The 25,686-nt window shown below is 36.8% G+C and overlaps 1 protein-coding gene across 1 annotated transcript in view; it reads right to left on the reverse strand.

Annotated features, from left to right (window-relative positions):
- brf1a (BRF1 general transcription factor IIIB subunit a) overlaps positions 1–25,407 on the reverse strand; it is an 87,329-nt gene extending 61,922 nt beyond the window's left edge. Inside the window, exons 1-6 of the mRNA XM_028437621.1 lie at positions 25,287–25,407; positions 22,658–22,876; positions 18,212–18,292; positions 14,108–14,281; positions 5,545–5,576; positions 84–156 (exon numbers count right to left, since the gene is read on the reverse strand). Coding sequence (XP_028293422.1) covers positions 84–156; positions 5,545–5,576; positions 14,108–14,281; positions 18,212–18,292; positions 22,658–22,835 — 538 coding nt within the window. The 5' untranslated portion in view covers positions 22,836–22,876; positions 25,287–25,407. The remainder of the gene's footprint in view (positions 1–83; positions 157–5,544; positions 5,577–14,107; positions 14,282–18,211; positions 18,293–22,657; positions 22,877–25,286) is intronic.
- Positions 25,408–25,686: the final 279 nt, after the last annotated feature.

Here is a 25,686-nt window from a genome sequence, read left to right on the forward strand (position 1 = left end):
TAGAATATAATGACTGAGTATACAAACTGGGGCCTGTAATGTACTGCTAATGGGACGAGTGATGTCAGCTGTGAGGCTCGTACCTATGGCTGGAGCGTTGATGCAAAGCTCTTTGGCCAGCGCGAGGAAGGTCTTCCCTAGGATGTAGACGTTCACCTGTAAACCACAGAAAAACTATCAACAACTGAAGAGCGTTCATTTTACAATAAATGCTATTTAGTCAACTTTCACTGACCAACTTAAAGTCACGAACCCAACACTAGGCCAATAAATAAAGGATAGGATACTCAAATTAAACAATATAAACAAGAACAACAATATAATACATGCATCTAATAATACCTATACATCATAGTACATATTAAACATTCTCAGCTAGGGCTTTTTTTTAATATTCATTTTAAATTTTTAAGAAATCAACTTTTCCACACAGCTTTTGTTTCATTTAACTAACGTGGTCCCGTCTCGCTAACAAAAACCCACCTGTCAGATACAGTTGTGTTTAAGAAATTCAGACTAAACTACTGTTTTATTGGGTTTTATACTAATTTATTGAACTAAATAAAGTGTAATTGTGTATAAATATACAAAAATGTTAGGGTTCAAGATGTCCCCATTTTTGCAAGTACATGATCTGCAACTACAATTCTACACTGTTGGGTTTATATCCATTACATCAACTTTTCCTGACAGTTTCTAATGATGGTTATTAGCCATCATTTGATGAATTACTCAGAACAAATGAAGAAGCTGAAAGCTGATATCTGGTGTTTGAGAAACGTCTCAATGTCTCGCCCTAAACAGCCTCACTTTCTCCCACTGCCTCTCCCAATCTACCAGAAGCCACGCCTCTACTTTTCTGCACGCGTATCGCGGAACACAACAAGTTCGCATCGGGTTGCACTGATATACAGTAGGTCTATGGGTCAGGTAAGAGCCAAAATCATATTTACTTGTTTGCTGTTGTGACGCGCGGCCTTGTTTCGGTGAACAGTTCCGCATTCACTTTGATTAATAGTCTCAAAAACAGGAAGTCGAAGCCTGTTGGCTGGGTGATCACGGTGCTCGTTTCCATTTGTATAGGGGTCTATAGGACGAAGGCGGGACTTGTATACATTAATGTATATGAATGACCACTGGCAGTAGACCATAGTAAAAGACTAGTTAGGGATTTCAGAAACCCCAAATATCAGCTTTAAGAAACTTAAACAAGGTTGTAAAAAATTGAGGACCACACCAGTAGAAATGGTTTGACCATTTAAAAGCCTTTCCAGGTCATCGGCCATTTTATTTTGTGGGCACACATTAGGGACTCTGCTGCCAGAGAACTGACCAGAAGCAGTGAGGAACTGCAGGCAGTGGTTCCAGGAAGTCACGGTGAGACGTACTTCAACGCTGCTAAAACGCCAAATGGAGATAGCCTCGCATTTATTAAAACTGTGTCATCTCTGACTTATTGCAGTCACAGAGATACAATGCTCATCCTGAGCAGCAGTGTTGATGGTAAATGGACGAATGGGACCTCCCCTCACAGATGTTTCATTGTGCTCCACCTCCAGAAGGCTCAGCAGTAAACGCACACCCGATCACAACGCCACGCCACCGCAAATCATCATCTTCACCCCCAAATGAACCAGTTAGAGTCTCAGTTGGACTGGGATGTGAAGCAAACGGCAGTGAAAGCAGCAGCTCAGGCCACAACCCGAGGTCACGGCTCAGTCATTCCTTCGTTGCCCACTCCCTCCCTCAGGGTGCTATTCCAGGACCTCGGAGCAGACAGGTGGTTTAAGCCACCCATGCATCACTATGGACATTTCCAAACCCAGTCAATAAATATTCCCTCATTTTATTCCTCTGTGGCCGATACACAATTAAAAAAAATAAAAAAGTTTCTAAAGTTAAAACGAGTCAAACAAAACCTTTTTCAATCATAGATTAGAAAGTGAGTCTATTATGATCTATAAACTGTATTCAACCTTGTAGATAAGTTGTCATTAAAAGGACCAAACACGGTAAACGTATCCACTCACTGAAAATGTAATGTAATCCTCTTAAAAGGATTCCCAAAACTTTCTGAAAACGTTTGTTTCTAATGAATTTACATACATTTCCATTCTGTGGGAACATTCTCCATAAGACATTCCCATCTTCAGACTTTGGTCACATCTCTTGTCGCTGCGTTGGAGTCAGTCTGGCTCCTGCCTATAGCCTGGGTCTGAGTCTAATCACCGCACTGTGACGCCTCCCTGGTGAATTGTGATGGAAGTGTCTGAGAACCTGCAGAGAGGATAATCCGTCTCCCGCCACCGCAGTGCCGAGTGAAACTTTCCGGGTCGGGGGTCAAATCCAAACCGCCTTCCATCAAAAACACTGCGTCACTCAATATTTCGCAGCTTGACAGGTGGACGCCACCGTCGGGAGAGAGCGGCACCGGGGTTAAGGTCCCCACAAAGGTCAAAAGACATGAGAAAGCAGTTTTCATGTTTTTGGAACTCTGTCGTGTTTTCATGTCGTGTTTTTAAAAAGTAAAACTAATTTACATGCAAATTGGTGGTAGAAACTTTTTTCAATGTTCTTTAAAAAATGACTAAATATTGTAGATTAATGGTAGATGATGTTTGGAAAAATCTGAATTAATCTTGGAAACAGTTTGTTTTTCACATTTTAAATGCAACTTTCATGCTAATAATTGGAGTCAATTATAAAACTACAGTTTTTCACTTATGGAGCCATAAATCTGCATCTCCAGGCTGTCTAGATGCAATTTGTGTAGTTTAGGATTTATGTCTTAATAACTGAATTAAAATCAGATACTTTAATGATTCCAAGTGGAAATTACTTAAAAATCTACCTTTAAAGCGCTAAAGGCTGTCATCTAGCACACAGGTGACTGGCTTAGTTAATTAGTGAAGCTAAATGTGACATTTCCATTTTCTATGTCGCTCAGTGAGAGAGAATGTTACATCATCAAATAGTTGCAGATTAATCAATCCCACCTCTGTGACCAGTCCAACTCAAAAACTAATGGACAGATTTGAGTTGAAGTTTTCAGGGAATATCCGGAATGGGATTAGAAACAAATGATTACAATGTGAGGATGATTTGGATCAATATCCCGAATCTAACTTTTAGGCGACAATGCAATATGGATGACTGCTATGGCGTGGTTGGAAGTCTGTGCTCTCAGGGCTTTCTAGGTTTGTGTTCGACAAAAATGCGAATTCAAGCCTCAACTGCATGTGTAAAATGCACTTTTTTAAATCTTCCTACATTATACACTATGTGTTTGTTGTTCAAAATGGCCTAATTTTGCCTCAAATGGCCTGGCTGCTCAAATAGAAATAAAAAATAAACGAATTGTATTGAAACAATGGGATTATATAACGGTCTAGCTTTAAAGATACATGTCCGCACTCACCAAAGTGTATGTTTGGAGTCTAAAAACAAAAACAGAGAGCAGACAGTGGTAATAAATGATAGATTTTAAACATTACATTCACTGGTCCTGAACTCAGACCAGTTAAGAACAAGTGTTTGAAACAAAACAAAGACAAAGCAAATACTATGTATAAAGGACTATAAAGTGAGGAGAAAAAGACTAATATTTTAACCGGTTTGGGCTACGGAAGTTGCAAATGATCAGTGATCGATGAGAAATGATCCAAACGGGAGAATCATTATTAATCGTGGCACCTGTTGCTCTACAGAGAAAACTCTACGGAGCAGATTCACCATTTGACTTGTTCAGTCAGTCAGTAGTGATCACATCCCTCTGCTCTGTGTTAGAGCAGCTCAGTGGAAACAGGACAAGCCTCACAACAATGAGTCCCAGCAGCCTCAACCCACCCACCCACCCCACCCCACCCACAATCCACTTCACACCCACTCCCCGGCTCCACATGGCAGGGCGTGTGCTGTGGAGGATGGGCGGTGGGCTCCTGTGGGACAGCTGGCAGCTTAAAAATAAAAGCCCCCGACCAGCTGTGGCTCAGAAATGCCACGCCGCCATCACCACACCCCTGAGTCACCGTGCGTCAGCGGCCATTAGGCATGCAGGCAAACGCAGGGGCTTCTAAATTTACCCGCTCACCCGCGCAACCTTGGTGTAATTATAAGGGTGAAAGTCAGGGGAAAGGAGCGGTGAGGCAGAGGGGCATTCTGGGAGCTGTGGGGAGAGGTGAGCTGAGCTTCGAGGTAGGGCGGGGCATCAAGGCGACCTGTAATCTGTCAATACGTTTGAATAGAACATTTCCATCACAAGCAGGACACGAGCTGAGGCTGAGCATCATGGACAGATAACTCATTATGAGGAAATAAATTCATTGTGGACGTAGATTTATTTTACATATAATTCCAACAAGTGGGGAAAGTAGTACATGCCTCATGTAGGGGGCGCTTTTGAGCCCACAGACTCTTCCTCTACTGTAGACTTTTTCAACCTTTTTTCAAGGTGGTGTATATATATATATATATATTTTTTTTTTTTAAATGAAAGAAGTCTCCACACGCCGCCATTCAAGTGACTTGACTACACATTGTTACAGCAAATATAGTAATATAATCTCTGAATGTACTGACCCAGTGAAAGACCTTGGCCTGTTTAGATCCTAATTATGGAATGTCAATGAATCAGAAACAAAATGAAAATAAATAAACAAATGAAAATTAAACAGGAATAGACACACAATAGGGCTGGGCAAAAATCGATTTAATCCATTTATCGAATTTGCAGATGAAAATGATTTTTATTTTGCAAATTCGAGTTAAAAAAAAAAAAAAAAAATTCCCATTAGTTGTTTCAGACTTTTTCAAATTCCGTCCTTGAGGGTTACTGTAGCGTGATGTGAGCCAGCCCCCTCTTTGTTTACCCTTTGAGTAGGTTATATGTGTGCCACAGGCATGTTTAATGTTTTATTCACACTATGCTGAGATGCTACGGAAAAAGTTTATTATTTTTTTAATTGTAATGTTATATAATATGTAATTATCTGATTTCTTAATCAGAAAATTGAAGCTACTGTGAAGGCGCTGTTGCACTTTTGCTTAAACCTGGTTAAAGCTTGAAATGACAACATAAAATTACTTTTTATTTTGGGATTGTTCTATGCATTTTAACTCTTGAGGACAATCACAGCAATAAAGCTGCACTTTTGACAATATATCTGATGTGTGCAGTCATTTCTAGGTGCTTTGGAGAAAAAAAAAACTCAAAAATCGAATCGAAACTCAGAGATTTTTTGTTTATGCAAAATCTCCCAGCCCTAATACACAATGAAACGGAGTTTTGAAATGAAAAATGGTAAACTACCACTGTAAACACGGCTGAGGATCCATCTGGGGCACAGTGGTCCATTTACCATTTCTCTACACTTGAAGATATTACATCAGTATAGAAAACACTTTTTTTACTCTTTGCCATAAAGGGTGACAGACGCTCAGCCTCCTGCTCCTCACCATCAAACACCCGCTGAAGTCATTCCACATTACAGTACATTGTTGTGGCCTCAAGCTCAAAGATCTTAAGAGAAATAAAAACAAACGTACCTGTAGCAGGTCGCTGAGATCCAGTAGCATGTCTGTGGACCAACAGTCAAGGCATCCAATGTTTGGTAGCGAGCATAACTGTCTAAGCTCATATTTTATCTCATAATTTACATTAAGAATACATTTTAAAAAAAAAAAATGTAGTACAATGACAAACTAAATTTAAAAAAAACACAAGTGAGCTAGCTCTAATACAGTATTTGGCTTTTTATTTTAAATACAATGTGTTGATCCCTTCATTTAGTTCATGCATTTGTCATCTTTTAACAATCTAGATAAATCAAACCCCAAAATTTTGAAACTTGACCTGTAAAAATCTGAAGAAACTTTCCCAGTTTAACCATAACAAATAAAACCTAATAAAGAGATGAAATGTGATAATTAGGATTTAATGTTGTAAAAGCAGCTTAAAGGGGACATATCATGCTAAATCCACTTTTTTAGCCCCTAAATGCATTTTGTTGTATATTTAGAGTGTTTAGAAGTACAGAAAAGTTCAAATTAGTCTCTTCAGGTGCTCTATTGATATCTTTATATTCTGTTTTGCTCATATTTTTCAATCTGTTTCGATTTTTCGATTCTCTATTATGTTTTTTGAACTATTACGTCACAGTATTTGCAGTGGAACTGCCAAATTAGGACATCGACTCCAGGCCCAACACTTCCAGCAATCCGCCATTTTTATTTCTCGCTTTTATTTTGTAGTCCAAGCTCAAGGATAAGTCAAAATGTGAGGTTGTTGGATGTAGTAACCCACACGCTTCATTACAACGTCTCCCAGCATCAGAACCTTTTCAAAGTGCCTGGTTGAGTTTTATTTTTCACGGAAATGTACCCACATCTGTGGGTAAGGTCATTTTTGTGTGCACGAAGCACTTCAATGATGACTGCTTCTGCAACCTCCGCCAGTATAAAGAAGGATTTGCCGAAAGACTTTGTCTGATTGAGGGTTCAATTCCTTCTATCTTTGGAGACGACGAACAGAGCACTTCGGTAAGCTGTAAATAATGCTAAAAAGTGTGATAAGACGTCCCTGTCATTGTTTTGTTAGCATTGGCACCGTCTTCATATGTTAGCGGTGTGTGCTCGTTTTAGATCCTTGATGATAATTTAAGTCTAAAGTTTTCATTTGTCATTTCATTTTGCCGTTTTTGGCTCCGAAAAGACTGTATTAAAATGCATTTCGTGACGTTAGCTTGGCGCTAGCGTTAGCTCGGTGCTTGTGTTAGCTCACTTGGTAGGGTTCTGCAGGTTCATCATCTTCATTTTCATCTCGCTCCGCTGGGTCAGACTCTGGCTCAAACATGTAAAGCTGGATGGACAAGTCTTCTGTTGTTGACATTTTGTAAATAACGTGTGAATAAACTTTTTCTGCGCCGCTTGACAATCGTATCTCTTCTATCAAACTACAAAAATGGTCGAACGGGGTGGAGTTGAACCGAGTGTCACCTCTGCAACCTGGAGAGGGGGCGGGGTATGAAGTGTCTCATTTGCATTTAAAGAGACCGCACCAAAACGAGTTGCTATTAGAAGCACATCAGAAAAGGGGTGGAGCTATATTAATGAGGAATTCAGACCCAAGCATTGCAGTTCCGCTTTATATAGACCACAACTGTATGATTTATATGTAAAAAGGAAGGATATAAAAGCATGATATGTCTCCTTTAAACTTAGAAGAATAGCATTTTGATTATGAATATCATGAGAACAGTAGGAATAAAAGGCTTCACCAGAACAAGAGTTTCAGGGAGTCACAAGACTGCATTATAGAAATGTCATTTTTAGCAATGGACAAAAACTGTATCTTCTCTATGGTTGGACAGTGAGAGAAAACGGATAGAAAGGACAGACAAACAGGAAGGATGGACAGACAGACAGATCCATCCTTTGAAAACACAGTAACTTAAATTTGATTTCATTTAAAAATAAACACAAACGTGATATAACCAGCTGTTTATCATGCTAGGTGTTTGCAACAATGCTAACAACATCTAATGCAAGATTCTGTGCCATCACATTTCTTAGTCAGCCTTCTAGTGAAAACACATTATTAATTTAAAGACAAACACAAAACCGTTTCTTTATCAAACCAAATCCAAGGCTAAGTTATGTCTGAGGCTTTCTCATAAACCCAAAAAGAAGTACAAGGTTTAGAACTCAACCAAGCCAGAATATATAGGCCTACTACAGAAAAATCATTGCAAACCAATAATACAACTCAGAGAAAACACTTGAAAGTCTAAGTCTATAAAAAAAAAATACAACAAATGTTAGTTTTAGTGCAGGGTTTCATACAGCTCAGTTACAGATCGACAGTGTCTCAAGAACAATATTTTTCAGAGATAATATAATCTGCTTTGTTCATAAAATTGATCTAAAAATTATATTCTCTTCCTTTAAATAATGAGTACTTTCCACATACAAACTGTTATCTTTATTGACTAATTTACTCGTAAACCAGCCACTTTTTTCAGCTAGAGGACCCTCAAAAGTAACATATTCATCCATTAGCACAAAGTAAGATTTGTTTACTAGAGCTTATTGTTGTTAGTTAAATAAACAATTTAATACCTTCACCAGCAGTGGAGAGTATTGGCAAGGATGTTGCAATACGATACGTATCACGATACAATATTATCGCGATATCACGATATACAGAAGATATTGATCATTCAGAGGACAAATTGAGTCAAAACTATTTGCGTCAAAACATCCTATTTATTATTTATAAGTAGTGTTTTTGCACAAACAAAGTGCAACAAATAACCATTGCAACACATGGAAAGCATTGTAACCACTGTAAATGAGAACATAAAGAATAAAGTACCCTGAGTTACTAACAATGCACAAAAATAAGTAAAAATGTATCCTATTGTGTCAGTTTGAACACTGATCTGAACAGATAATATGAAAATAAAATGCCTGTGCATTGGGCATAATGTGCGCCATGTCAACACACTGACGTGAAAAGTATGAGGAAAATAAAGTGTAAAAAAAATAAACAAAAATCTCTATATATATTTTTAAATAGATTAAAAAAAAAACTATTTAAAATCGGCACCTAAAGAAATCGCAATACATCGTGAAATCAATTTTTTTTCACATCCCTATTCACCAGTCAACAGTGTGTCAGTGTTTGTATCTTACACACGACAGTCTTTACTTTTCTTTCTCCATTGCTCTAATTAGATACAGTAGTTTTTCACTTTAAATTGTCTTTTTTTCCCTGTAAAGAAAATAAAGACAAGCTTATTATTTTCCTATATTTATTCATGCCCAATTATTAATTCATTATAAATAATTAGAAAACATTTTCTCAAAAGGAGGACAAAGAAGTGTACAGCATAAGGCTGAGGCGAAAGACGAAGAGGCCTTTAAAAATGAACTGCCCGGCATATTGCAAGACGTATCGCCAACAACAAACTAGTGTATGTTGACATCGTCATATAACGTTATTCTTCAGAAGCAAAGCACATCCATCAGGCTTAAAGCCTCCCCCTGTGCCCACCCTGCTGGTTGCTGTGGTGACACCAGGTGCACATGTCTCTAGGCTACAGGGGTGGATTAGTGAGCGGGAACAACAACAACAAAAAATGGCCTCACTGCGGAATTAGCAGCAGAGCAGATGAAATGGGAAAGATAATCCCAGCACACGCGTCTGGAGATTACCCAGGACTCCCTTAATCAGGAAAATACACCACAACGGGTCCACAAACACATCTGGGTCCCAAGGGAGGAAAAGTTAAAGTCCCTTTACTTTATCGAGCCAACAGAAACGATGGAGGCCAAGCAGGTGTCTGCGTTTGTTCAGGAGGGATTTATACTGGTTTTTAACCAGATAGCCTCATGGGGGGTGGGGTGGGGGGGTGGGGGGGGGGGAGAGAGAAAGAGAGAGAGAGAGAGAGAGCGCTACTAAATCAGTGTTTTTCAAACTTGGGGTTGCGAATACAAGTGGGGTCGCCTGAAATTTCTGAAAAATAAAGATTTTGAAATGTTTTGATTATTTTTATATTTTTATTAAAACAATCTCTAACAACTGTATTTCTATACTTCACATTGTGAAATATAAATCTACTTCAACTAAAATGCAGTAAAAAAATAAATAAATAAATAAAGTCTGAGCTCAAACATGATTAAAAACTAATTCTAAAAAGTGAAAAATGTCTTTGGGGTCGCCGGAAATTCTTGATACCAAAATAGGGTCACGATCCAAAAAAGGATGGGAACCTCTGCACTAAATATTGTTTCTTTCCACTTATTTACAAAATGAGATTCTTTGAAATGTGTGTGATCACTAGTTCATTCCATCATCATGATTAATAGTTGTTTTTACATAGTTTTCTAAGCAAAATCTTGCACTTGGACAAAGAGGGTACTTTGATTCAGAAATAAGGGGGTACCTGAGCACCTGTATTTAGTGTCCGTTTTTACCTTTTCCAATGAGTATGAGCAATTGTTTTTATCTATTATATCTACCTTTCTACCTATAACAGCAAGAATGTTCTGTGTGCGTGTGCGTAGAGTGAATATCTCCCAGATAGTGCCTGTTCGACTTGAAACTTTGTCAACGGCTTCCAAATGCCACAAGTGTGTGAATCCGTTATTTTGGAGTAATTTGGTGTTGCAAAAAGTTCATTTTAATTTTGCTTCTTCAGACAGAGGAATGTAACTTTTTTGTGAGCGGATGGGTCCACAACACCACTCCACTATGATTATCGTTTGTTTTGAGCAAGGGTGAGTATTTCTGCTTACATTATTCTGTGTTAAGAAGATGCTAGCAGCTACAACGTACACACATTATAACAAAAAATATACTAAATGAGTAAAATAAAACTAAAAACCAAACATTTATACAAAAAGTACACAAAACAGAAATGCACAAAAATATACAAAAAGGCTCCAAAAACACACATTACAGAACAAAACACCAAACAACAAAATATGAAAATGACTCAAAATACACAAAACTAAATATTTATACAAAAAAATACACAAAATGACAACAGAAAGATACAAAAATACACATGACTCCAAAAACATGCATTACAGAAAAATACACCAAACAAAAAAAATATAAAAATGAGTAAAAAAAAACAAACATTTATCACGCTCATGTCCCTTAGAATTAAACCAGGGAAATCACACACACTATTTTACTTTGCACCCACAAATAAACCCCTTTATAACACTACAGAGTATGTACACCATTACTGACAACTCTACTTAAGCCCCTCCCACTATATGAATACAGACTTCCAACGGGCACTGTACTAGTTTACTATGTATATATATTAGGGATGTAACGATTCACTCAACTCCCGATACTGGATTCACGATACGATTCTCTCACGATTTATTTTACAAAATGGGAATGTAGACAAATATTCCCTTGTTTTTTGGGGGAAAAAACTGTACTATTTTCCTTTTATATTTAATTGTCAAATGAATCCCTTGATAAACTATTCAAAACAATGGAATTTAACTAAAAATAAATCTTGAATGAAATAAATAAAGGAATAATACAAATGAAGAAGCCTAATAATTTAAATTCTGGTTCTATAGTAAACAATGCAAAACTACATAATAGTTTCTTTTCTTTTTAAAAGTGCAACTGAAAATGTATTTTGTGCCTTAACAATTGGACTTTAAAAAAAAAAAAAAAACAGTCTGCACTGTATTTACGTTAGATTTTTGTTTGGACCAGCAGAGGGCGCTGGTAACCCAGCGGTCGGTTGGGCTGCAGCTATTCTGTGCAGTGAAGAGATGCTATGCTAGCAGACAGCTATGAGAAAAACGTGACTTTTACAGATATTCAATTATTTTTAACTGCCTTACGATTAATCGTTACATCTCATATATATATAGATATACATAAATAAGTATTTTGAACCAGCGTTCACATACTTTTGCAGAGCTTTACAGTTTGTGCGTAAATAAACAATGATGGTCGTTTGTTGATCCATAAACCGCCATATTGGAAACCTTTTCTTTGGTCAAGGATATCAGTGAACATACATGGATTATTCTTAAAATATTGGGTAATACAAGTGATTATTACCAAAACTTAGGCTTTTGTTCCTTTTCATTGTACAGTAAACCCCCATTTATTGGAAAGAATAAGGTACAGACTCACCCACAGTCGATAGAAATCCACAAAACTGAACCACATATTATATTATGAAAGCATTATTTTAGTATTTTAAGTCTTAAAAAAAAAAAAAAAAGCAAAAATTCTGTTGACATACATTTGGCTGCCATTGTCGCTATTTTTAGCTCACACTGCTACTACGTACTGCACTATGCTGTAGTAGCTAGAAGCTAATCAAAGCCAATCACAGCAGCTTTTTCATTCTACAGCATAATTAGTAAGAAAAACTCAGCAGATTTTAATAACCTGAGCTAGTTTTTAAATGTACAATTCTGAAATACATATATATTTACAAATGTATACACCACCAGTGCAATTTGCAATAATGCAGTGGAGTGAAAGATAAAATCTGATCTGTCACTGGTTTGTTTTATAGCTAAGTAGAGTGACTTTTTAACAGGCTGGTAAAGGACTACTCTCAGGGTTCTACCTGTATGTTACGATAGACTATTTGTCAAAATGTCTGAATCAATAGATATGATGTTTTCGATTTAATTTGCCGCTAATCTTTAATAAGAGACAAGTATAGATGAGTTGATTTTGTCCCCCGGTCATTACTTAATCGACGCAAAAACAATCAACCATCATCTGCTTAATGGTGCCAACATGACTCAGCTCATGGTCACTGATCAAACCATGAGTAAACAGTCTGACCATTAGTGACCTGCACACAAACAAAAGCTGACTCGCTTCTTAGGTTTAGTTCCCAAGTGTGAGAATAGTTTTTTGAAGTGATTATTTCTATAACATGGTAACTTAAACAATTCCTGCAAGTATTTCATTATTATGGCAACGTGCACAACTCCTATTCCATAAATAAATAAAAGGGTTTGACTTATGAACCGACCTCAATGCGTTTAGTGACCTGGGGATGAACTTGGGTATTAACTGGCTGTGACTCCTGGATCATCAGAGACCAATGAAATCTGCTGCGTTGGACAACAATGTCTGTGAGAGTAAATCAATTCCTTAAAGATGGATTAGGGCTTTCTTCTTATTTTTCCTCCAGTCATGTCGGACTTAAAATCAGTTCAACATGACTTGTTTTCAGTGCTCAGAGTTCACCAGCGCTCCATCAGATATGTGAAAATGAAGGTGTGACTCAGACAGCTGCGTCCCTGGTCAGACGGACGTCCTCTCTCCTCGTTCATCACTGCCCTGATCCACCACATTCAGCCAGCTGTGGAAAATTAAACCAGCAGAGCTATTTTTACCCGACCTCACTCCTCCAGGCATGCACCGACACCCACACACACCGAACAGCAGCAACCGGGTGGCATCAGACCCCGTGTTCATTAGGTAAACCCAACGCAGGCTGTCCTGTGCTGTACATTACACAACAAAAGCCTATGAGGCAATGCAAACACGAGAACACATGTGGAGGCCATGTGCTGATGACGGAGGATTCACTGTCAAAGACTCTTCACACATCATACATCTCAAACTCAACGGCAGTGGTTCCCAAACTTTTCACAGTCCTGTACCCCTTCAGACATTTAATCTGAAGCCATGTACCCCTATTCCTGCACACTTTAACATAACAATGTAATGTAAAATATAACCCTACAGTGAAACTTGTCTCTTAGTTTTAGCTAACTTATTGTGGAATAGTGTATTTTTTTAATATACAGTATATTAATCTGTAAACACACAAGAAAACATCTCAGTTACAGTTATCACTATTCATTTCATCACCCTGAGGGTGTGAAATACAACTTAAATGTGAAAAGTGAGGTTGAGAGGATGCGCATCACTCTGCAAAGTTTGTAATATTCTCCAATATTGACAAGGGCAACGTATGGTTTTCTGTATCAACAATGTTGGGGTTTCATTGGTCAACAGTATCCTCTGCCTTCTATCGTTTCCTCAGACATTTTACAGCTAAATATCCATTATTTTATTAAATAAAACATTTGTTTTTGTGTTGGGTGCTAACATTATTCAAGTAAAGTCACTTCAAAATTGTCCTTGGGCACTAGAACTGTTTTTTTTATGAATTAACCAGTAAGGAAAGCTGTTTGACCTGGACCAATGACAACCGTAACATAAACAATAGCAACAACAACAACTGTAAAAATAACAATAGCAACAACATCATCAAGCATAAAATATCAACAATAGAAACAACAGCTGTAACAACATTAACCGTAAAAACATCAACAATAGAAACAGCCACCGCAACAACAGCCGTAACATCAACCATAACAACAACATCAACAATAGCAACAACTGTAACAACAGCAACAACAGTAAAATCAACAATAGAACCAATAGAAAACGGTAAAAAAAAAAAAGAACACCAGTAGTAACAGTAAAAGCTGTAGAATCAATAACAACAACAATAGCAACAACAATAGCATTAACATAAAAAAAAACCACAGCAAATAAAAACCTGGAGACGTGTAGTAAGGATACGAGGCGTCCCCTCTGTGCGACAGACCATGTAGATGCAGGCGGCGATGACGTGGGTGCTCAAGCGGCCGCGCGTCAGCTGCTTGTTGAGCGCCATCTTGTAGAAGTTGAGGGCCGTGTCCAAACAGTGCTGGTTCATCTGCAGCTGGTGGCCCAGCGTGCTGATGTGCTGCTTGGCTGCAGACGCATTAAGAAACGTCTCATTAGCTTCAATCACATGACGCGTGTACACAATCATTTTATCACAAATTCCTCTCAAATTTACACTTCGGCTTTAAACGGCAAAAGTCACAAAATACAACAGTGTTGTTAAAAAGTCATATTTTGCATTTGCACAAATAATAAAGACTATTTTCTTTAGATTTTGCCAAAACGTGAAGAAAACACGTTTAATGGATTAAATTCTTAGTTGCTGAGATGAGGCGAGTGTACGGACATCTATCAACTGAATATTGATATACTTTGGTGAGTTTGAAAGGTAAAAATGATCAAATAACACATACACATGGTATATACTTACTGAAAACTGAATGTTTAACCATTTCTATTAGTGATATACTGTATAATTTGGTTTTCCTAAACAAAAATCTTAATTTATCACGTGGAATGTAGATTGGATGCCTGAGACGACAAGTGACCTGTTGCATAATAATCATTGTTTTTTGTTTTTTTTTTAAAAAAAACAACTGCTTTTGTTAAGAGTTTTTCCACAATATAAAATGACTAGACTCTACTCCCACAAGGCACTTGTCTTTTATTTACCAACATACTTTTCTTGCCTATTGTTAAATACCACAAAACCAGTCTCACATGTAGTGGAATTGTACACAATAAGTGGTGGAAATGTATACAAGAGGTTTTTAAATATGATTTATTGTATTACCAATAAACAACGTGCATGATTATTTGAAAACAAAAAAAGACAAAAAACATTGAAAGCACTTTTACAAAGTATTTTTACCTAAAAATATGTGACGCCAAAGTCGTTAATTCCTAGGCAGTGATTATATTAGGTCCCACCTGATTTCTTTAATTTTTCTTCTTTTCACAATAAAAGAGCTACTCTTCTAAACCTGGATGTTCTACAAGGACAGCCGTCTAAACCACTAGTGTTACTGTATATATCATTTATTGGAGCTTCCCTTTAATGTGATGGGTTTCAGAGTTGTCCAGATTATTTACATGGGCACAACTTGGTTACTGTGTATAGTTCAGGGTCAAATGGGGGCTATTGTAGAGCTGGTCATGATCATTCTCCTGTTTATTATAGAGGCCCACGATGTGTTCACATCTACACCAACAGATAATCCAGCAGCAGAGTCACAGTTTATTTATACAAGCACTGCTGTACACACACAGGCAAGTCAACACACGCACACCTGGGATCGCCCACGATGGCATCATCATCACCCTCACACACACACACACACACACACACACACACACACACACACACACACACACACACACACACACACACACACACACACACACACACACACACACACACACACACACACACACACACACACACACACACACACACACACACACACACACACACACACACACACACACACACACACACAGAGACAAGTGAAAATGTACACACACACACACACTTACATAATCCTGAAACACCAACACACAATAACACGTGTTCATACAAACCAGTTCAGGCGAAACAGTGAGACACAAAGCAGTCTATAATTATAGTGTGAGAGTGTGTGTGTGTGTGTGTGTGTGTGTGTGATGATGTCTGAAAATGTGAGTGACTGTCATCATGTCTCATCACGCTGCTCAGATCTTCAGACAGACACCCACTCTCCTCCTCCTCCTCCTCCCACTTCAGTAAATGCAGACTCAGAACAAAGGACTGATGTGAATTTGGTAAATCCAGCAGATTAAATAATCTCCCTTGACTCGTCTCCTTTTTGTTTACATAATCCTCTCTTTACAGTAGATGAAATACTGAAATGTATTCTAGTCCTGTTGCGTTGATGAAGTGTTAAATGTGTGCTTTAAGTTAAAGGACAAACCTTTGTTTTAATAATAACACCGTCTCTTTTAATGAACAATTGAGGTGTTAAAAAAAAATTGACTGCGATATATCGCAATATTACATTGCGCGATTCTCAGATCAATTCAAAATGCATCTATATCAACTTTTTTTTACCTTTATTTAACCAGGAAAGTTTTTTTCCCTGCAGGAAACATTGTAACTGCACAAAGCGCTGAAACCTGGTCATGTTGACTAGCTTGTTTTTTTTTCAATAAAATGTAAAAAAAAAAAAAAAAAGTACTAACTTTCTGCATTTATTTGTTGTTCGAGGCATATATATATATATATATATATATATATAGTTAAGTTGCACTAAAGTCATGATGCACTAAAGTCAACATTGGTTTAAAAGCCACAGACAGATTGTATGTTAGTTTTTTATTTTAAGTTGTTGACACATGGCATGTTAGAGCCAATGTTTTGAGTGTAAAATATGCCAATAAAATATATTTCATACATAATGTTCTCATGTAGGTGTACACATTTACATATTAGTTGTTTCTTAAGTCATATATTTAAAAAAAAAAATCGCAATAATTGCCTTATACTTTAATATCGGAATATATCGTATCGTAAACTATGTATCGGGATACGAATCGTATTGCTAGATGCCAGGAAATAGACACCCCTTCATAAAATTTAGTTTATAGAAGCTACAGCAGCAATAAATGGGGAACAATGGGCAGAAAGCCAAGTGAATCTAATACTGCTATAAACTCAACCCAGCAGATCTAATCAGTCAACAAACATGGAACTACAAAGTTGAAACTAACTAGCAACGCTATTGGCTAACTAGTAACTACAAAGCTATAAAACGCTACTAAAGAAATCTGCTGACTACAAACTAAAAAGAAGCTATCACTGTGATTAGCTAAGGGCAGATACAAGCAGCCAACACACCTTAAATCTTAAAAAATGGGAAACAACTGAAAAAACAGCCATTTAACTAACACCAGCTAAAAGAAGCCAACAAATAACCAAATAAAGGTCGGACAATATATCGTACGACAAGATACTGCGATATTAAAAGGTCCCAAAATGGATCATCAAGGGTACCAATTAGGGGCGTGCCATCTAAGGAACCTCACGAATTGATTACGATTCAGCGTGCTACGATTCGATTAATCAACGATTACTACGATACTAACAATTTTCAATGCTGGTTCGTTCCTCCAGGTGTCCTTGCGGCATGCGCAACTTTAATTTTTGTTGCGGCCGTGTGCCTGTCATTTACTTATTATGGAAAGTAATACATTTTAAAACATTTATGAATCGTTATCAAATCGTCACATGTCGAATCGCGACTAAACTAATAATCGATGTATTGGCACACTTTGTTTTGCAAAGTTTAAAGAATGTCATGATGACATGATTTTATTTTCAGACTGACATGAATTATTTGTCTTTTTTTTTTTACCCCCAAATTGATTTTTTAATTTATTTTATTCAATTGTAGAACACTGTAGGTATTATGTTGAAGGTTAAAACGTATGTAACCAATTAGTTAATAATAAATGGGTCAGTTTTTCTCATACCTACTATTGCTGACTATTGTTCTACTGTAACATCACTTGATCAAGTCTTTTCTAACATTCCACACTACAAAATAAGCAATTATAATTTTTTTTTTAAGAAAAAATAAATTAAAAAAGTATGTATGATTCGTGCTGATATCGGATCAATATCGGTATCAGCTGATACACAAGGCTGCAATATCGGTATAATATCGGAAACGAAAAAGTTGTATCGGGACATCCCCATGCAGAGACACATTTTGCACTTTGAATATTAACATTTGGTCTTATTTATGTTATTATTTTTTGTTTGTTTTTTTAAACATCCCTATTGAGTTAAAAAGCTCATAACCAGATGAAGTATGGAAGTATGCCCACAATTTAAATCAAATAAAACCATGATTACTTATCCAACAGCATTTTTTTTCCTCTCCAAAATATTGAATCTTGAGCCCATAATCACTGATGAAATTGTGAACCCAGTGTATCGTCCCAGCTCTAATAGAAACACAATCTCCTCTGGTCACTCACCTCTCTGCACCGTCTGTGCTCGGGATTCCCTCCCCATTCCCGACAAGTGAGCATCTCCAAATGATGGTGCTTTGGATCCACCTGGAGGACGTAGAAGTTATAACATGTTACAGATGTGGAAACGGCAGCTGTGGAGGCTGCACTAAATAATGGTTCAAATCCTTGCATTTGTCCACTTTTCACCAACTCTGAGGAACACATGTCCACCAGTGGAATTCATTTCTCTCTCAGCTTGTGATTCCTCACTTATTTATAACTAGTGGTAAAGCTATTTCAACACCATTGTCCCTGAGTTTGCCTTTCTATGTCTATAAAGAATAGGATATTAATTCAGTCCATTCAAAGCAATAATTTTCAGCTATCAGCTGCTCTTTGTGGCGACTTTTTAAAAATGTATTAATGTCATTTATAGGGGAAAAAACATTTTAGTATTTGCAAGTAACTGCAGAGTTTGGGCGGGAAATGTGATTAAAATACATAAATGTAATTTATAAACTTAATTGAAAAAAAATAACTGCAAGCTTCCACATTTATTAAAGAGTTAAATTGATTTTGTGAATGTGTGAGACTGAGATATCTGAACAAAACTTTGACTGTTGGTGGCCTACGGCTTTTAACCTGAGGGTTGCCGGTTCAAATCCACTGTGGATGCTTGAGCAAGTCCCGAGAATCTCCTGGTCAAGCAAAGGTTTAAAAAACATAAAATAAAAAATAAAGATTTTAAACTGAAATATTTCTATCATTGATATCTAGTATGTTCCATTTATTTTTTTTGAGCAGTGTGTAAAGGTAAAATCCACCAGCGCCACCTGGTGGACAGAAGGTAAAGTGCAGCCCTGTTAAAGAACTCTTCCTGTTGGTCAAAGGTCACTGACGGCTTATCGTGGGTTAAAGGTTAAAGAAATAAAAACCACAGCAGCAGAATCACAACAAAAACAATCACTGACACACAACAGACATACAAATAAACACAAGTACACTAACTCATTGTTGTACATTCAGTTACATTTAGCCTTTTTGATTTATCCATGTATAGCGTTAAAACTACATTTTTGAATATCGTATCTTTTACATTTATTTTTTCCTATCTATCAGTGGCTTTATAGTCCTTATGTTGACTGTTACTCATTAAAGTTCCTTATTATAAATATGTAGTGTTTTGCTTCTTTGTTTTGAATCATATTTTGGGTAGTAAAAGAATTTGTGTTCATGTACAGTAAATATTAGTCATGCCTCGCAATGAAAATTCTTGACCTAAACCGAAAATGAAAAACGAAGGCCAAAAACTGAAACGCAAATTATTAATCCCATTGCATTTCTGGCTCTGAATGTGTACTACTAATCACTTAAATTATTAACACATTGCAATTGTATAAATTAATATTAATACTTCAAAGAATAAATCAATTAAAAATAAGAAAACATGTATTTAGCGCCGACATTCCAACAATGCACAAGATTAAAAAAAAAAAATGTTTAACTTGTCCTCACTTAAACAATAAAGACGTATGTATAGAACCGAGGTTCCCAAAGTGGGGTACAAGTACCCCCAGGGGTACGCAAATTGTCATTGGGGTACATGAATGAAAATTAAAAGCAATGACAACATTGGAAAATAGAATATAAATAGAGCAGTGAATGTTTAATGCTAATGCTAGGCTAATGCTAGGTGAATGTTAATGCGAGGTTAATGCTAATACTATTCTAATGTTAACGCTAGGATAATGCTATTGTTAGGTCAATGGTAATGCTAGGCTAATGCTAGGTTAATGCTAGTGCTAGGGTAATGCTAATGCTAGGCTAATGCTAGGTGAATGTTAATGCTAGGTTATTGTTAATGCTAGGCTAATGCTAGGTTATTGCTATTGCTAGGCAAATGCTAGGTAATGTTAATGCTAGGCTAATTCTATTGCTATGTTAATGTTAGGTTAATTCTATTGCTAGGCTAATGCTATTGCTAGGCTAATGATAATGCTAGGTCAATATTAATGCTAGACTAATGTTAATATTAATATTAGACTAATGCTATTGCCGTTTATGCTAGGTTGATGCTATTGCTAGGTTATTGCTAATGCTAGGTAAGGCTAAGCTAATGCAGTGCCACGCAGGCCAGCACCTGCACTGTCATTTGCATTTTCTTCAGGAAATGCAAATATTATTATTATATATTATTCCTCAACAGGATATGTAAAATTCACTGTAGGGCTACATTGTATATGACATTAAATGATTATGTTTTTAAGTGTACAGGAGTAGGGGGTACATGGCTTCAGGTTAATTGTCTGAAGGGGTACCGGACTGTGAAAAGTTTGGGAACCACCGTTATAGAAAATGCACTTTTGCGCCATTTTCTAGCGAAAATTTTCGGTAGCCGGAATTTCTGTGTATATTAGTTTTTTATTTAATATATCAGCTGAAAAATCAGTAATCAGCAGATACATCCGATATTGGTATCGGCCCTAAAAATCCACCATCGGTCGGGCTGTAACACACACATGCATGTATATACAGTGTCTAAATACACCAGCTCACATTAGGTGTGATTGTGAGTCTAAAACGTTCTTGTCGTGTGTGTTTATGTTTTTGAACTATGTGAAATTTCAGGCTTAACCGGCACAATAACACACATCCAGGTGTATGACTAACGACACCTGAGCAAACAGTGAGTGCACGTATTCAAAGTGACTCCTAATGAGTTTGTTATGTGACATGAGAACATCCAACACCTCCGTGTGGTTAAAGCAGTGACATGGTTCCACTCTCACGTTCACTCCTTTATTTAGCATACTGTGGCAAAATATGGGGAAACAACTATAAACCTGCACTACATCCTATATGCATGTTACCAAAAAGAGCAATAATATTAGTTCATAAAGCAGGGTAACGATCAATTGCATTTGCGATGTCATAAAACACGATTTTCTAATCGCAAAGCCTGCAATTCATTTTACTATATTCTTTATTGTCCCGTCTTGTCTTGTACTGTCCTGTTAAGAGTGTTTAAGAAGTGCAGACCACATGTTTAAATGTTTCATAAAACGTGAAGTACGGTAAGTTAGATATGTTGAAGAGGTAAAGCCACAGATTTGTTTGCTTTATTGTTGTAATCTGTGCTTTAAAATGTATATTTTATATTTATTTAAAGCTTAAATAAATCTGAAATTGTTTATAATGAAACAGATTGATTTATTGCTTGTGTTCATTGAAAATACGTGACAAGAAAAAAATAATCGAGTAATTAATCGTAGGAGAAAAAAAAAAAAAAAAAAAAAAAAAAAAAAATCACAATTAGATTATTTTCTAAAACTGTTTAGCCCTAGTATAGAGACATAAACACATTATTTATACAATCAAACCCACTTAAATGTAGGAGTGTGACGATATCTCGATACATTGCGATATTTTTTCGCACGATTGATTATCGATATGCTTGCGCTAAGTATCGATTTTTTATTTATTTTTTTAAACCTTTTCTGCTTTTTCACTAAAATGTGCAGGTACGTCTTCGCAGAAATGTTGTCACTGTTTGTTGAAAGAACCAATATATTGTTTACTGGAATATTACACTATAATGGTGTCACTGGTTGGAAAGACCCTATTTATTGTTTACAGAAAGCGCTATTGGAGATACTTATTTGTTTATATTGGTATGTTGACACTTATTTACAAAAATGTTGCACTAAAACAGTGTCACTGTTCATATGACACTTTTCAATTTATTGTCTTTCAGAGATATACAATAAAAATCGTATTTTTTCACTTAATCTTTTATTTTCTTGTTATGTCAGATTATCGTAGATTGATTTCTGACCAATATATCAATAATTGCAGTATCGTCATATTGTGAGATAATCGTTATCGTGATTTTATATTTTACAATAACTTAATACAAGTTAATATAAAATGTCACTTGAAAAAAGGTTAAAAATATCCAACTTAAAATAAGAACAACAAAAAAAAGCTTTAGCTTATCTGTGTGTGGTGTTTAATTATGTAACGGTTTAAAGGAGGATCTGAAGCAGTGTCTAGACATTCATAAATTTAAAGCAATTTACAGAAAACGTGCTTTCCAGGTACAACATGGAAGAACGTACTTAAGGATTATGATTATATAATATATAATGATTCGTTGGATGTTGGTTTTCCTTGTGAGGAGGACTTGATTGTTCTGATGTATTTTACAACTTTGTCTTAGATAAAATGGAAGTCTTGTTTTTTTTTTTTTTTTTTTTATTTATTTCAAGAGTTTTGACTGGGAATGGATGGGTTGCACTTCTTCCCCTCCCATTGATAGTTTCCATGTGGTGATGTGATTGTGTTTAAATATATGTACACAATATGTGTGATATGCCTATTCAGGCAACATAATGGTGCACAATAAATCAATAAATATATCTATGCAGATCAACTACATAAACCTGTGTCCACTTTCAGTCTCTTGCTCACCATCTGACGACACAAACTGTCCGACGGCGTGCGACCCGCCTCCGCCCGACTCTACGAACTCCACCTCAGACACGATGATGTTGTCCTCCAGCACTGACCCGCAGCCCATGCAGACGGCGTTCCCTCGAGCCTGGTCCACGTCCACGTCCGAGGAGCCGCAGTTCTTACACACCCTCATGGTGGCGCTGTGCGGGTCTCAGTGCCTGACGAGAAATGACACTGCAGAAGAAGAAGAAGAAAAATACACAAAGCGTTATGATCAAAATCGTGCCTCACGCCCGTAGTTGGACACTTGTGCTCATTGAATCGGACGCAAACAAAGTTGGGTAGAGAGTGCGTTGAACACGTTTAGGGGAGGGGCTTCTCTGTTGCCGGTGGTGTTCAAACAATGAATGATAATATGGCTATCAGTTATGTTCATAATTCACGAGTCGCTTTCAGCGCTACTTCTGTCTCTCCCGTGCCCAGTTTGACGACCTGCTGACCCACATCAGCGCACACATCTCCTACCAGGACACCAACTACAGGCGGCGTCTCCGGTTAGTGTTTATTTTTACTTTTTTCATTTTTCCTGAATACGTCACGGTTGGGGAATGCTCCCGATTGGTCGACGCGCCGCGATATGCCCCAAAAGTTCAACAATCCCAACTCTAGCGTCGGCCACGTTGGAGGCTCCAGACGCACGTCAAAAGCTAGAAATCTCAAAACGCGCAGGAGGCACGGCAGCCGCAGCGGGACCTCTGAGGCTCCTAGAAGCCCGTCCACCATATATTGTCTATGTAAACCTGACGCTTTTGACACTTTCGACACGTTTGGTGTGAACGCGCCATTAAGGATGAAATGACGTCCATCTGCTACATCAGTGGTCCCCAGCTCAAGGCTGACGTGTTCTGGCTGAACTGGTGATCATTTCATCTGATGCCCAGGTTCTGTTCTCTCATCGTCATGAATGATGGAAAATGTAAATTATTCTGAATGTTTGTGATCACTGCAAAAAAATACCAACCCACTACACTTTTTCCATACGACTCAAACAAGCCTGAATACAAACACAATAAGCTAAATATCCTGCACTAATAGATTATTATTAATGCTTCAAATAATGAATCAATTTCAAACAACACACAATATTTAAAAAGTTAAAAATACAAAATTAAATGTTTTAACTTGACCCCATTGTATATATTAAATATAGTGGACAGTCCTCTAAGTGGCTAAAAGGCAGATTAAATAAGTTATCTCATAAACACACAAAGTGAATTAAAGTTGTAAATAAGGAGCAGCTTCTCTGCTTTATTACAGTGAAATATATTCCTCTTTGATAACATGAACATCCTCTGTCAGTGTGTGTGTGAGCACAGTGTCATTTATTGTGCACGCTGCTTTCATTTTACAACTCAATAAAACTGTATTTATATAGCACTAATTAATAGTCATCTCGTAGCACCAAATATTAAATTCTTAAAGGCCAATCCTAAATCCAAGTAATGATTTTGGCCAAACATTTTCAGTGTACAAAATCTTCTTTTTTATTATCGGTCTTCTATTAAAGTATGTTTCCGCCACTTAAAAAAAAAATAATAATAATTATGGAAAGTCATAATTATGAGTTAGTAAAGTCATAATTAAAAGTCAAATTATTTCTAATGTAAATTTGCAAAGAAACATAAAAATGTGATGGAATAATTTTGCAATTAAGACATAAATAAATAGAAGTTTATTTTCTACACTATGTACCATGTGTTAAATTGTAAGAACTGAATAAACAGTCAAAATGTGTTTTATTAAAATAATAATAATGGTAACAGTCAGTGTCGATAAACTGGTGCAAATGCTCAGTTTGTATGTCATAATTATCACTTTACTGACTCATTATTATGAATTTTTATATCATAATTATGACTTTCTATCTCAATTATTTTTTGCTGTATTTTTTTTTTTTTTTTTTTTTTTTATGTCTGTCACTAAAAAAATAAAATCACTATGGCAAGTTATAATTTGATAGAAAGTCATAATTAAATTATTGCAAATTTGCAAAGAATCATTTTGCAATAAAGACTTATTTATGAACTTCCACCATGTGTTGAATTCTAAGAACTGCATAAACAGGCAAAACACGTGTTTTAAACTAATTATTATTCAAAGTAACAGTCAGTGTCGATAAACTGCTGCAAATGCTTAGTTTGTACCTCATAATTATGACTTTAGTAACTCATAATTATGACTTGCAATAGTTATATATATATATTTAGTGGCTAAAACAGGCTTCCATAGTCATCACATGAAAACATGTGAAACATTGTTTTTGCCTCAGAGCCAAATGAATTAAATTGTAACAAATAAATAAATAAATAGTATATATGTATGTATTAGTAATAAATGAGTCCGTTCACACCGTGGAATCCTGAAACATTTTAAACGCTCTTGGAACCGTTTGGCAGAAAAGTCCGTTTCGTTTGGACCGGTGTGAAAAACGAGCAGAACCTTGGTTTCTAACCGAACCTCAGTGCGGGTCAAACTGTGGGCACGGAATGGCCCGGTTCTGTTCACACACGTGGACCAGCTGACAGCTGACACCGACAGTAGCCCACGTGTACGTGTGACAACAGCAGTTTAGGAAAACTCCTACCTTCGGGCTTCTCCGGTTCGGTTCGGCCCGGCTCGCTTCGGTTCGGTTGTGCTGTGTGTAGGTGTGAACACAGCCACAGGCTGAGCAATGAGAAATGTTGCAACAGTGCAGTAACATCAGGATAACAGCAGACATGTGCTGAGACTGGAGCGAACCACTGCGGCTCACAGAGGGGGGGGGGGGGACTGTCCCAAACAACATTTAACTTATAACAACTCATGTATTCATAAAAATGCCTACATTTAAAAATGATTAGTATCTAAAAAGCCTTTTATATGCAATATATATAAAATACGTATTAAAACAGTCTTAAATATTTTTTTTTATAAAGCAGCAGAAACCCCCGTAGTGGGAATAGTGCTTTCAGAGACAAAATGAGGTAATGTAAAAGCGTTTCAAA

This window comes from Gouania willdenowi, chromosome 22 (assembly GCF_900634775.1).
Source record: "Gouania willdenowi chromosome 22, fGouWil2.1, whole genome shotgun sequence".
NCBI lineage: Eukaryota > Metazoa > Chordata > Actinopteri > Blenniiformes > Gobiesocidae > Gouania > Gouania willdenowi.